At 49.1% G+C, this 13181-nt stretch overlaps 7 protein-coding genes across 7 annotated transcripts; 4 read left to right on the top strand and 3 right to left on the bottom strand.

Moving 5' to 3' along the window:
• Positions 1-110: 110 nt before the first annotated feature.
• N7533_002539 (FMN-dependent alpha-hydroxy acid dehydrogenase) lies at positions 111-1801 on the top strand (the record flags this gene model as incomplete). The annotated part of the gene is made up of 4 exons (XM_057099189.1): positions 111-243; positions 308-816; positions 903-1572; positions 1632-1801. The coding sequence occupies 4 exons, from the start codon at positions 111-113 to the stop codon at positions 1799-1801; spliced, it is 1482 nt and encodes a 493-aa protein (XP_056964325.1).
• Positions 1802-2595: 794 nt separating this feature from the next.
• Positions 2596-2775, bottom strand: N7533_002538 (uncharacterized protein; the record flags this gene model as incomplete). Its single annotated transcript, XM_057099188.1, has 1 exon — positions 2596-2775. The coding sequence occupies one exon, from the start codon at positions 2773-2775 to the stop codon at positions 2596-2598; it is 180 nt and encodes a 59-aa protein (XP_056964324.1).
• Positions 2776-3492: 717 nt separating this feature from the next.
• On the top strand, positions 3493-4357 carry N7533_002537 (SAP domain-containing protein; the record flags this gene model as incomplete). Its single annotated transcript, XM_057099187.1, has 3 exons — positions 3493-3711; positions 3764-3858; positions 3922-4357. The coding sequence occupies 3 exons, from the start codon at positions 3493-3495 to the stop codon at positions 4355-4357; spliced, it is 750 nt and encodes a 249-aa protein (XP_056964323.1).
• A 1694-nt stretch (positions 4358-6051) lies between these two features.
• Positions 6052-6294, top strand: N7533_002536 (uncharacterized protein; the record flags this gene model as incomplete). The annotated part of the gene is made up of 1 exon (XM_057099186.1): positions 6052-6294. One exon carries the CDS (start codon positions 6052-6054, stop codon positions 6292-6294), a length of 243 nt encoding a protein of 80 aa, XP_056964322.1.
• Positions 6295-6986: 692 nt separating this feature from the next.
• On the bottom strand, positions 6987-7817 carry N7533_002535 (phytanoyl-CoA dioxygenase family protein; the record flags this gene model as incomplete). Its single annotated transcript, XM_057099185.1, has 1 exon — positions 6987-7817. The coding sequence occupies one exon, from the start codon at positions 7815-7817 to the stop codon at positions 6987-6989; it is 831 nt and encodes a 276-aa protein (XP_056964321.1).
• A 459-nt stretch (positions 7818-8276) lies between these two features.
• N7533_002534 (phytanoyl-CoA dioxygenase family protein) lies at positions 8277-9507 on the top strand (the record flags this gene model as incomplete). The annotated part of the gene is made up of 2 exons (XM_057099184.1): positions 8277-9048; positions 9095-9507. 2 exons carry the CDS (start codon positions 8277-8279, stop codon positions 9505-9507), a joined length of 1185 nt encoding a protein of 394 aa, XP_056964320.1.
• Positions 9508-9807: 300 nt separating this feature from the next.
• N7533_002533 (uncharacterized protein) lies at positions 9808-10608 on the bottom strand (the record flags this gene model as incomplete). Its single annotated transcript, XM_057099183.1, has 1 exon — positions 9808-10608. The coding sequence occupies one exon, from the start codon at positions 10606-10608 to the stop codon at positions 9808-9810; it is 801 nt and encodes a 266-aa protein (XP_056964319.1).
• Between the last annotated feature and the right edge of the window lie 2573 nt (positions 10609-13181).

Genomic DNA, 13181 nt, shown 5'->3' with positions numbered 1-13181 from the left:
ATTTAGATATCTCTGGCAGGTCAATTTTACCTTCTACCGTCATCACACGTCTGCTTCATTCACATATCTCGTCACTGTCTGCTCGGTCGCGGCTAGCTACCCTCTACACTATGGCCGATCAGAAACTCCTCTCGACACAACAGATTTCGACGCATAACTCGCCAGATGATTGCTGGCTCGTTGTTGACAAGCAGGTGTGGGATGTCACAGACTTCCTAGAAGAACATCCCGGTGGATCAACCAGTATGAATAGCCCCCCCAGTCAACTGCAACTAGCGATCTCCAAGCTCACATACTGCCGCGATAGTCATCCTCAAGTACGCCGGCAATGACGCAACAGAAGCCTATTCAGAAGTCCACGCCCCCAGCGTCATGAAAACCAACCTCCAAGCAGACAAATTCAAAGGCGTCCTTGACGAGTCCACAATCGACGCCGAATGGGCCAAGCCAGCAGCAGCAGCAGCAGCAGCCAAACCACTCGCAGAAAACGAGAAACCCCCACTAGGCACGCTGATAAACTCGCACGACTTCGAAGCCGTCGCATCCAAAACCGCCAACAGCAAAACCTGGGCCTTCTACTCCAGCGCCGCAACAGATCTAATCACACGCGAAGCCAATAAAACCTGCTTCGACCGGATCTGGTTTCGACCACGGGTCCTACGCAATGTCCGCGCAGTCGATACGCGCACAAAAATGCTAGGCCGCGACTATAAGCTCCCCCTCTTCGTTAGTCCGGCGGCAATGGCGAAGTTAATCCACCCGGACGGCGAGTGCGCGATTGCACAGGCTTGCGAGAGCAAAGGCATTATGCAAGGCGTACGTTTCACTTCCTTCCCCATGTCCAACCCGCGATATAAGGGAGATGGGTAAACCCCTGTATCTTCATACTAACACTGCTGCAGATCTCAAATAATTCCTCCTACACCGTGGACGAACTCCGCGCCGCCGCCCCATCCGCAGATTTCTTCTTCCAACTGTACGTCAATCGCGATCGCGAAAAGTCCGCCGCCCTCCTCCGCCAATGCTCCGCAAACCCGAACATCAAAGCGATCTTTGTTACCGTTGACGCTGCCTGGCCCGGCAAGCGTGAAGCGGACGAGCGCGTGAAAGCAGACGAGAGCCTCTCCGTCCCGATGTCGCCTTCGAAAGCGCAGAACGACAAAAAGGGCGGCGGGCTCGGCAGAGTAATGGCCGGATTCATCGATCCAGGATTAACATGGGAAGATCTGAAATGGGTGCGGCAGCATACGCACAAGCCGGTTTGTTTGAAGGGCGTTATGAGTGCTGATGATGCGCGGATGGCGATGGACGCGGGCCTGGACGGGATTCTACTGAGTAACCATGGTGGACGGAATCTGGATACGAGTCCGCCGTCGATTATTACATTGTTGGAGATTCAGAGGCGCTGTCCGGAGGTGTTTGAGAGGATGGAGGTTTATGTTGATAGTGGGATTCGGCGGGGGACGGATATTCTCAAGGCGGTTTGTCTTGGGGCGACGGCTGTGGGAATGGGGAGGAGTATGCTTTTTGCGACGAATTATGGGAAGGAGGGTGTTGAGCATTTGGTTGATAGTGGGTTTCCTTTACACCTTTTCCCTTACACGATGGCTGCTAACTGGTTCTACTCATAGTCATGCAAGATGAATTGGAGACGGCGATGCGGAATATCGGTATCACCTCGTTAGATCAGGCTTCGCCGGATCTGTTGCACACGGGAGATGTCGATCACTTAGTGCCTGCCACGGCCTCGCACCCGTATGCTCGGGGGGTCGCAAAGGGGCGACGGGGCGCCAAGCTATAAGTCAGTCAATATTTGTATAGTGCGATGTATAGTGGGCTCTTGGTTGAGATACCAGTACTCTGTAGATCCGGTTTACTATGGCAGTATACACTAGCAATCAGATAGAGAAAATCTGCCAATCATCGAATGAGTTCATAGTCTAAAGCTTCCGAGCTACTACGGATTATGATGTAGACAAATGAGAATTGATCTGATCAACCTCATCGACCCGAGAAAGGAATAAGGTATCCGTATCTCAACAAAAGATCGCCAGGGTGATCCACCCCTGTGCCAAGAGTCCAACTCAATGCAGGGGTAGGAATCTGAGTCTGAGTCTGAATATTAACCCGCCAAGCTAGAGCCAAGCCGATAGCTACAATCACGATGAAAAGAATCAGAATCCCTTATGAACTGCGCCACGGGTGATCGTCATGTAGCACATAAGTAAGTCAGGGTAACATGCCCAATCCCAGACAGCGGGGTTTGGCGGGAAGGGGTAGAATTAAGCAACTGGCATTGGCATGTACCACGGAGTACTCTGTACCACGCATACCATCTACGACCGTGGATATCGGGCAGACAAAGCGAGTGCCAAACCAATCGGGGTGGTGGCCGTTTGTTCTCCGTGGAGGGGGGCATCGTCAGTAGGTACGTACCTTCTTGGTCTCAGTTTCACCGCCGGAAAGGGGAAAGGGGAAAGGGAAAGGGGAGAGTCATGGGACCCGATCTGAGCAGATGATCCACGTCACCCCGTCTAGAGCGTTGAGGGCGATCGCTCCGCACGGGGGCGTCCTAATTTTTGTGGTAGGCTGCCATCAGGCCAGGCTGAGGTGATCCATCTCATCTGGATTCACTTGAGATAGGAACCGGTGAGAAGAGGGTGAGGAGAAGGACGGGATGCTTGTTTGGCGGGAACCAGTCAGCGGCAAGGAATTGAGGATGGTGACAGCTTGTTGGTGGGCGAAGATTCCCTGGACAGATTCCCATGACTGCATTGTGCAGGAAGTGGGAGGATGGGTCGATATGGGCCAATAATGGGGGGAGGTGGGGAGGGGAAGGTCGATCTCGGAGGGTATGGAAGACTCCGACACAAGAGGGAAGTGTAGGGTACAGTAGGTACATACAGTAGTGTACAGCGTAGGGGAAGTACCGGTACTGCAGTGTGCTGGCGGGTACAGGGTAAATGGTGTCCCGCACTGTGGGTATCAAGTACCGGTACTTACAGTACTGAGTAATTATAGAATATACTGAGGAGTGTAGCATCGAGAGTATATATCATTTACATCACTACTTACTCTATCACTACTTATTATCCTTATTCCATTATCAACAGTTGTAAAGAGTAAAGATAACAGATAGTCCACGTCAAGACTCCCTCTGTAGTTACCATAGGACCATACTCTGTAGTTAGGAGGATACCCACTGATCGTAGGCTAGACCGCCAAGAGTGGATTCTCCATAGCTTTCCCCAACCATTCCCAAGGTGCTCCGAAGTACAGAGTACTCCCTGTACTTGCTATCCTCTCTACGCTGTACTCACTGTACTCCGACTCGTCCCCTCCATCCTATAAATCCCTCTGTTATCCTTTCTCCCCTTCCGGCTCCTTTCTACCCTCCCCTCTCCCACTCCCCTCTACCTTCCACCACCGCCATCCATACCTACCACTACCATTACCTCCATCTCCAAACTTCACATATACACCTATCACATCATGGCTGCTCCTCGTTCAACCTCTCTGCGTGCCCTACGCCAGCTTTCTAGCCAGCACTCTGCTCTCCCTGCCCGCCGTGGCCTGCACATCACCGGAGTCCAGTCCGCTCAACCCGCCAACCCGGCCGACAAGGCCTCTCTCTACGCTGCTCGCACCCTGCCTGACCTGAAGCTTGAGTGCCAACGCCGCTCGATCCGTGCTGCTGGCAGCAAGTCCGAGGTAAGCCGCACATTATCTATATCACTATATACATCTGATCTAACATTCTCAGCTCATCGAACGCCTCTCCAACCATGACATCCTCCAGACCCGCGCTTTCAGCATCGCCATGCGCCGCATCAACCCCAATGCCTTCGCTGCCCCAGAGTATGTCTTACCCCCAGTTCCATCAAGTCATACAAAGAAGAACACACTCTAACAAATCATTAGAACCCGCCAATTCAACACCTCCCGCTCCTCATCAGCTGTCGGCGACTCCTCCACCGTCGACTTCGTCTACATGCCCACAATGTCCGAGATGGACGCCACGACGATCCGTCGCTCATCTCCCCAAATTCCGGTCCTTCCCGACATGCACTCCATCCAACAGCCGTCCACAATCTCCACCCATTCACCCATGAAGCCCCAGATCTACACTGTCGCAGGTTCCGGCGCTGACGTCGCCGCCAGCGCCATGTCCGAGGTTGTTGACAACGTCGCCGTTGACATCGACCCATTCTCCCTGACCGAGGCTGTCGGCCGCTCGCGCGTCGGCGAGGAAATCCAACGCAGCCGCAATGGCGGTCCCGCTCAGCCTGGTGTTGTTTCAGAACTCTGGGCCGGTTTCCTGGATGATGCCTTTGGTCCAAAGGAGATCAGGAAGTAAGATGTGAAGCGTGTGCGCTTTTGTGACGGCCTCTCCATGACGAACTTATTCCTTTGCAGTGCGATTTGCACTACCTTTCCCTTTCTACTATTTTTATTTCCTTATATCGGGTTGTTTTTGTTGCCCTGATCTAGCGTTGCGATGTAATATCTTTCTCTTCTTTTTTACCAGAATCCACCGTGCTACCGCTATTGCCAGCACCATTGACAGATCCAACCAATTTCCGATCCCAGTAAATCCTACGTCATAATGTTTTAACATTCTCAATCATCATTCCCCATCTTAGCATATGATCCTAATCTGATCCTGACTCACCCAATGCCGATACCCTTGCCATTTTCGCTTTGCCGAGGTCCAACCGCCAGCCCAGCTCTGGAACGCAATGACGCCTCCCGCCCTGATCTGCATGACGAAAAGGCCCGATCGACACTAGCCCGGGGAGGATATGATCTCTTCCGATCTTTTCAGTTGTTCCTTTCTTCTTCTCCGCAGACTCCATTCCTGGCTTCCTTTGCGCTAGTACTAGTGGTTAGGAGCTTTGTGCTCCGTACTTGTGTCCCGACTCTCCGGCTCTGCCCTCCGACTGTCCCGAGGTCATGGGACCTTGTCCGATTCCGCGTCCGAACGGTCCTCGTTTATGGTCATTTTTGAAGCTATTGGGGCGGAGCATACCGGCTGATTAGATCGCGTGATGTTTGATGATAGTGTGAAGTACGGAGTAGGTTGTTTTTCATTTCGATCCACGGGTAGGTGAACGGGGTTTGTTTTATCCACCCGAGGTTGAGGGTAGTTTATTCGGATCAGTGCTTTATTCTAGCCTTATATCTACTTGCTACGGGGTTTATGGCTTTCCTTAATACCTCGATGGTCAGCATTGCTTCCTGGTGGAAGGGGGCAGAAGTAGATTCAAGCACCGCATCGTACCACTGTGCTTTCTACTTGTTCCGGGCAATTATAATGATAGCTCTTTCTAGCTTTCGATTAAACCTTGGAAGTTGAACTTACTACTACCAGTTCAATTGATTCTATTTAATGTTCGATTCTCCCCTTTTCGCCCTCAATACAAAAATGGCAATGTCAATGACAATGGCAGATTTTGCAAGGCTGGCGTGCCTCCGATCTTCCCCGAACAACCTCACTCCCCACACCAAATCCCAAGGCCACGGCACTTTCAGCCTCAGCCGTTTATTTGAAGCTTCAATGACAGAAAACAATTCGAATTAGTGGTTGAGTATTGAACTAATAGACAGACTTCAAACATTTTTAAACTTCAGCTATCCAGAATACGCGAATCGTGTGCGTTTACTCCGGAAATTGTGTGAGTGAGCGCTCCACCCTAGAAATGATAGTAAACCTCAGGGCCCAAATTTTGAATATTCCATGGCATTCCCCTCGCACAATCTATTCGTCGTTTGCAGAAGTTTTAAGTTCAAGGTTGAAGTGTCTGCTCCGGCAGGGCAGTACTACTATCCCTGGAGGTTTTAAAGACTTCCAACTTGAACTTGAAGGTTCTGAAGAGCTGTCCTCCTTCAAGCTTCTAGGATACTACTAGTACCTACTCTAGTTCAAACTAGTATATACCTACCAAGTACTAAACCAGTAGCGGAGCTGAATAGTGGATAAATTGAAGGTAACTTGGATAAGGTAACTTTTATTGATCTGCTATCTGTTAGTCGAGTATGAGAAATGTGACTATGAATAAGACAGGGGACGGCAGGGTCGTCGATTTGGCCAAAGTGAGTATCGTCATCTTCGATATCGCTGCTGGGGCACGCCCTAGGGTTCAGGTCTGGCGGAGGGTGGGTGAAACCCTTGGAAACGGAGGAGAGGAAGAGGAACGTTCAGTTGTTTCCGCAGTGCCAGAAGCCGGTTTGCGCAGTTTAACCATCGCCTTTCAAGATTTGAAGCCCCCGAATACATTTGAAGGAGAATTTTGACCGAATCCCTCCCTTATTTTCAAGATAGGAGCACGAGCGACAAGGTAGAAACCCAATATACCACGGCTGCATGCAACGTTCAAATGGCGGAAATCACCCTTGAAACCGTGCACGTCCCCGGTACGCACATAATCGAAAATAACGGTGTCCGCCTTGTTGTCATGGAAAGCGTCTATCTTGAAGGCTCGAAAACTGCTCCATGCTTTGCATTCATTATGGTGATGGGGATGACGCAGGCTTCGTCCTGTGCTCGGATGGGAAATCTGCCACGTCGAGCGGGGGTAGCACTTCCTGATTATTGTTGTTGTTAACTGTTCCTGTGGAAGGAACGCGTGCATGTGATGCCTTAAAGTTCCGATTTTGGCAGGAGCAGAAGAAGGACTCAAAGGCTACCGAAGTACCTATCGAGGTAATCATGAGTATTTCAACAGCATAGACAGTAGTGGGTATTAGTAGGAGAGCTGAACACAAGTACGGAGCAATCTCTCGAAGTTTTCTAAATAACAATCAAAATCGTCTCCCCACTAACAGGTAGCGAAGAGAATCAACTACTAGTAATCATGATCTTGATCCCAGCTCGGTCAATGTCCGTACCTAGTACTACTGAGTAGATGGGTTTCGCCATCGAGAGTTTTAAGTAAAATAAATTAATCATTTCAGAATCAATCAACCTAGCTTGAAACGCCCTTCACCTATACATCGATCTTCTTAGCCTCGTATTCCTCTAGCCCAGTGCCGACGTTGGACGCAGACCCTGAATTGGCCGTGATATTCAACCCTAGTAGCTCCCGCATATCGGTGCTCAGAGAATCTTGAATCCCCGGCGACAAAGCCGCTGTCCAATTGACCTGCTGGCGCAAGAAAGGAACAGTGTAATACCCAAAGAGCAGCGCACGCTCCTGATCCTTCGTAATATTCGCACCCGAAGTATGCCAAACACGCGCGTCCATAGCAATGATAGACCCAGCCTTCGCGACAAACGGCTTCAGCATTTCATTTGCATTATTCGGTACCTCATCCTTCCGTATCCACTTGTGGCTGCCGGGTATGAATAAAGTCGCCCCGTTCTCGAAATAGACATCAGACAAACACCAAACAATATTCACAGCCCAAGGCTTCTCCCACGGATCTGGAACGACGAGAGACTGGTCGGAATGGAGAGCCATTGAGCCGGAGCCAGGCTTGGCGATATTGGCGGTAAAATTGGAGACGAGTAGCTTTGGTCCGATGACTAGTTTGGCGATTTCGAGAGCTGCCGGGTGCTGAATCAATTCTCGGAAAACAGAGTCCAACTCCATGAGATAGAAAACGCGGACGTTGGAACTGTTTGGATCTAATGCTGGCATGAACAATTCTGCGCCGCGTCTCTTGTTTTCTTCGGCTGCAGCCCAAAGCCGATCAAGCACGAAATTGATAGTTTTCTCGTCGAGGACATTTGGAACGATGAAAAATCCATTTTCATCAAGACTTGTTTGGGCCGTGGCTAGGGTTTCTGGATTAAGCGTCTTCGTAGGAATAGCCATGTTCTTGTTTGATTAATAAAGAATTAAAAAAAAGATTATTTGAGACTGAGACTCAGCAGAGTCAAGTGTGATAAGAACTTGCGGTTATAAGGATATGGAAGATTTACCATCTGCAACTCTGGGCGAAGATGTCGGCTTCAATGGGATTGAAATCACTAAGCGGGTTAGGGAAACAATAGCTAGAACCCCGCCTCAACATTTGAGCTGGCCCTTGTCAAAGGATTCCTAGTTCATTTTGCTGCATGGAGTGTGCATATGAGGGGTTTCAGCAAATGAATGTCGTTAGGAGGAAAAGTCTGACTAACAGTACAAGAGCCAAATTATGGGTGCCCTCGAGGGTCAGCCAATATATCCATTTTCTCACATTTGCAAAGTTCTTTAAGGAAAGAATACCCACGAGGGTACGGTCTAAGGAATCTCCAAAGAGTCATTGTTTCCATATGAAGTGCTAAAGTCACCATGACGATGACGCAAAAATACGGCAAGGACAAGTCAGAAGACAATTATCGACGTGCGGTTGCGCTCATCAAGGAGAAGCTTCCATCGATGAGGATCCTCAACGCCCTGTTGATGATAAATCTTGGGAAAGAGGAAGACATTTTGGTGGATGCTCGTCAAACTCCGCCAGTTTTGCTACTTGAGACAACCGAAGAGCCAGACTGCCGCTTTCAAACCAAACCAGAATACTTGATTCAGTTCTCACAAGGAAAGCTCGAGCCACGATATGCCTTGTTCAAAGATGCATTTTTCCATGAAGCAAGTATGCCCAAAGGCGACATCTGCGTCGCCATAAAATTTGGAGATTTATTATGCCCCATCAGTCCAGTTCCTCCCAAAGTGCTTCCCGTCGCAAGTCTTCCAACACCAACGGAGGATCTCGATCGTGTGAGAGCCGATATCGCGGAATTCGGCTACGGCCTTGTCAAAGATGCACTTGCGCCGGAGCAAATCGCAACCCTCAAAAAGGCCGTACTGGAGCAAGCAGCAGGGGAGGTCGCGGCAGGCGTCGCGGCGAAAGATGGCGGACCAAATGCACCAAACCAGCGTATATGGACGCTCATCAACAAGGGGCAAGAGTTTATAGATCTCCTTCAACACCCGCTTATTGATGAGATTGTCCCGGATTTCCTCGGAGAGCACGCCTTAATACATAGCTATAGCGCCAATATCGCTCGACCTGGGAACGTTCCCATGCAACTACACACTGATCAGGTTGCAATTCAACCCCCCAGTGCGGGAGATTGCATTTGGGTTGAATATTATGTGGTTTCTTGAAGACGTGACGGCTGAGAATGGTGGGACTCGAGTTTACCCCGGGTCCCATCTGGGACATGTCGCGCCTGATGATATCTTTGACCTGAAAGACTCGGTTGCAGCACAGGGACCTGCGGGGACAGCCCTTGTGTTTGAGAGTCGTCTGTGGCATGCGACTGGTCCGAATATTCAACAGACAGGAGAAAGACCGGTCATCTTAATGTTCTTTATGCGGTCGTTTATTCGCCAACAAGAGAACAATTTTCTCTCCCTTCGTGAAGATGTTGAGAGAGATCTTCCGGACAAAGTCAAAGCCATGTTGGGATTTTGCACGACTGGAGCGCTGGGTGGCGTGGAAGGCGATGTTCGAGAAGGCCAGATGGTCAAAAGGTTGAAAAATCCGGTTGGCGCGCTCCGTAAAACTACCAATGTTTGAGTTGAGGCTGTTTATAGTGTGGTCCGAGGCAAGGGTCAAAGTTGAAATAATTCGAAACAGTTTCGGGTATCTGAAAAAGAAAATCACTCGGTAGCTTCAGAATCTTTCTAATTCCAAGATAGAGAGAAGCTAGCCGCTCTAATTGTAGATGCAATCACTAAATTGACAAGTCAAATCATTGAACAGAGTGATATTTTCATTTGGAGATCCAAAACGCCATGATTGAGTTCCTTAGTGTTTAAGATGGGCAAATTATCTCTTCAATCTTCCCTTCGCTTTTAGCCAGCTTGGGGTAATATGTCAATCGCTGTCCAGATGTAATCGAGGCACAGGCAATGTCCCTTCTACTAGGAGATCTACAGTCCACGATGATAATTGCTTGTACTGCGTTGAAACCGAAACATCCAAAGGTCGGGGCGAAATCATCGTATCGCTGTAGGGCGACTTGAGATGAACTCCGCTGGCCATGATGTTATCTCGATGATCATACATTTCCGGATGAGTTTCAAAGAAGGCTGGGGCTAGACGAAATAGCGACGCTCCTTTGTCCATGCCTAGCAGCTTGAAAGCCTGCAAGGCCATTGAGTGGGAGCCGAACAAAGTATTGGTATCGGGGGCAGGAAGACGCAGCCCGAAAGATTCGTCATTCTGTTGAAATTGAGTACTTTCATCTGCGGAAACTCTCGGGCCAATTAAACCGTTCCAAGTATTCAAGTTGATATCTTTGCTTGCTTTTGTATTTTTATTCGATGTTTCCGGCGAGATTGCCTGAATGAGATCCCAGACGGACACATACCCTGGCGTAGGAGGGATGTTGGCTATAAGTTTGGAAAGGTCAATTTCCATGACGTATGAATGTCCGATGGCGCAAATGACATTGTCAATCAGAGGATTAGCAGCGTGATAGGTGATCAGTTTATCCCGGATCGATGGCCATGGAATCCAATCAATAACGGCAGGATGCTTCCGCAAAATCTGAATTTTTGTTGGCCTCCAGGCCTGGCTCATATTGTTATAGCTTTCGATTGTTGGGTCGATATGCCATGCAGTTATTTTCGTGACTGGTATATGTGCCTTAGTATACGTATGCCAGGATGTCATTGATGACCAGGACAAGCAAATAAACGCAGAGGTCATAAAATAGGCGGAGGTGATAAGACTGTTTCAATGTGAGTTTTTCGTGTTTCTATAAAGGGGGGCTGAAGTAGGGCGAAGTACCAGTCCATCCTCCCATTCAAGAAAGGTGCGGTGGCGCCCCATTTCTGCTTGAGACACATTTCCCAGTTTGAGATGTGATCAGAAAGTACTGAATTTGTGACCGGCAGACATACATCGCCAGATATGACTTGTTTGGATCTAGTAAGTTTTTCGTATCGTTCAATTCCCATCATCTTCTCCAAAGGTACTGTCTGGAGATAGTTGAAAAGCAGTTCCTGTGGAGCCGGTTGGCATTGTGCTGCGGCTACTGTCTGAATCTGGGTCTGCGTTTGTGATTCATCGAATATTGAGCCCAAGAGGTGAGATTCCAAGTTCTCTTGGTGGAGGGTAATGGGGTCTTGCGAAGGGACACTGCACTCATGGAATTGCAGGATGTTATCCAGTTCCCATCCAGCCATGTCTCCAGCGATAGTGATATCTGGTGGAGAAATGCCTGGTGAACTTGATTCATCACTCAAATTACTATCCCCGGGCAATTGATTATTGGAAGGCTATGAAAGACAGGGTTAGCAAATTCTTGGCCTCCAAACCACGGCCACTCTCTCACCTCAATGGCAGTCGCTTCAGACAAAGATGCCGAGACTGTTTTCATCGACACAATCAGACTTTCCAACTTTTTGTGGCAATTCAAAAGCTGAATGCGCAGCCTCTGGTTTTCCTCTTCCAGTTTAGTGATGTTGACATCAGGTTTTGCTGCTCGTTGAAGCTTTTCCTCAAGTTCCTTGATATACCCGGATTGTCGCGCTCGAAAAGCACGCTGGGAGATTCGATTGCGGAGTTTTCTAGATTTTGCTTCATTAGCCCATCTGAGCGTTAAATCTTTGGTTGGTGGAAAAAATCACCTAGTGTCTGTGACGGATTTCTGGTCGGCATGGGAGCTTTGCGGCCTCTTAGCTTTGCTGGCAGGCGCCATGACGTGCGAATATGCGGGGATAAATCGCCGGACAGTTGTTTTTTCAACGGCAGATTCGGTGCTCTTTGCTCTTCAAAGAGCGTTCGAGAGTCTGGAGTTTACAAACTTTCTTCGTGCTCGAACCATGATCCGAGATCGCGAGATCGCAAGCTCCTCGTGGCCGAATGGTCGATGAGCTCGGAGTCAACTTGGCCGACGGAAACCCCGCATTTCCCTTGGGAATTTGCGGGGAAGCGACGCTTGGCTTCTACAAGCCCCTAATCAATCGGCTATCTAGCGGTTTGTCAGACTTCCCTGACTGACTGGAGCAAAAAAAGCCAATCAGTTTTTGCTAAGAAACTACTAGTCTCCGAGTCGTTTCCGTAGTCCGACTGCCGAGGATGAGGATAAGAATTAACTTGAATCTCCGTAACCGCCCCCAAGCAGGGCTGGCTAAAGTAACTTCAGGTTGGCGTTGTGATGTTTGAATTTGAATTTTATGTTTCAACTGAGTGCTAAAAGGTCTTATAAGAGAGGTGCATGTGAATTGTGTCCTAAGACAGAACAGAGTTTGACAAATATTGCAAGATGCAATCGGGCATGCCAGAAAACATTCCCCAATATGCACACCGACTGCACTAGATTTTCGTAGTCACCAATTAATTAAAGGCACTGGACGTCAAATCGGAAACTCGTAAAACCACAGTTGACTCGCGAACGAGATTGTAAGGAGGCCACTCATCACCAAGTCGAAGGCTTGGATGTAATGCGTCAGATGAAATTTCAGCAGAACAGATGAGACAAAAAATGACGAACAGGCAAAACGACGTACATGGTACTATCTCCTGAGAGATTCTGAAAGCCGAAGATATCAGGAATAAGGTCCACGGTCCCACTAGCGAGGATCAACTCCCTGCCTCTGTAGGCAATCTTATTATGATCGTGAACATGGAACTGTGCTCTGAAGAACTGGTTTGAACAGTCCACCGGTGGATTATCGGTGTTTCGAATAAAGTGACTGTGTCGAATAAGCTTTTGATTACCCTTCTAGCCAGCCCTCACATAGCTCAGGGTCTTGGCCGTCGTGGAGGAGGACATTGTGAATCGGCTCTGTTGCAGCATTGCGATATTCGTGCGAGTCGAAGGCTGCCACACGCCGACGGGAGATTGCGAGAGATGTTGCGTCTGCAAGGCCCGCAGCTCGGTTGTGGTCGTTCACATTGATTCCTGTTCCCTATTATCGGAGGTGTGCTACTGGGAGGGACCAGATATGGGACAAGATCGTGATATGGATGAGAGAGAGAGAGAGAGAGCTATCTATACATGGCAGGCACACGTCCTCAACGCCTATTCACGCGCAATCGTACTCTGCGCAAAAAGGTATCTTGCTGTATGAGCAGCTAGGCCCTGCAGCTCGCTTCGTTCGACTCATATTCCATTCATTGCAACATGTCTTTCCCGAGGCGTATCAGGTCTGTCTCGACATCCCGTAGTACCCAGAAAGAAGCAAACGCTCGAACAAAGACATCAATCTCAGAACACTCGCACTCGCGTTCAGATAACC

The sequence above is a fragment of the Penicillium manginii genome (assembly GCF_028828005.1).
Source record: "Penicillium manginii strain IBT 31320 chromosome Unknown utg000002l:1.0-5564898.0:1.0-5567710.0, whole genome shotgun sequence".
Lineage (NCBI taxonomy): Eukaryota > Fungi > Ascomycota > Eurotiomycetes > Eurotiales > Aspergillaceae > Penicillium > Penicillium manginii.
This window is presented reverse-complemented; position numbering and strand designations above follow the sequence as displayed.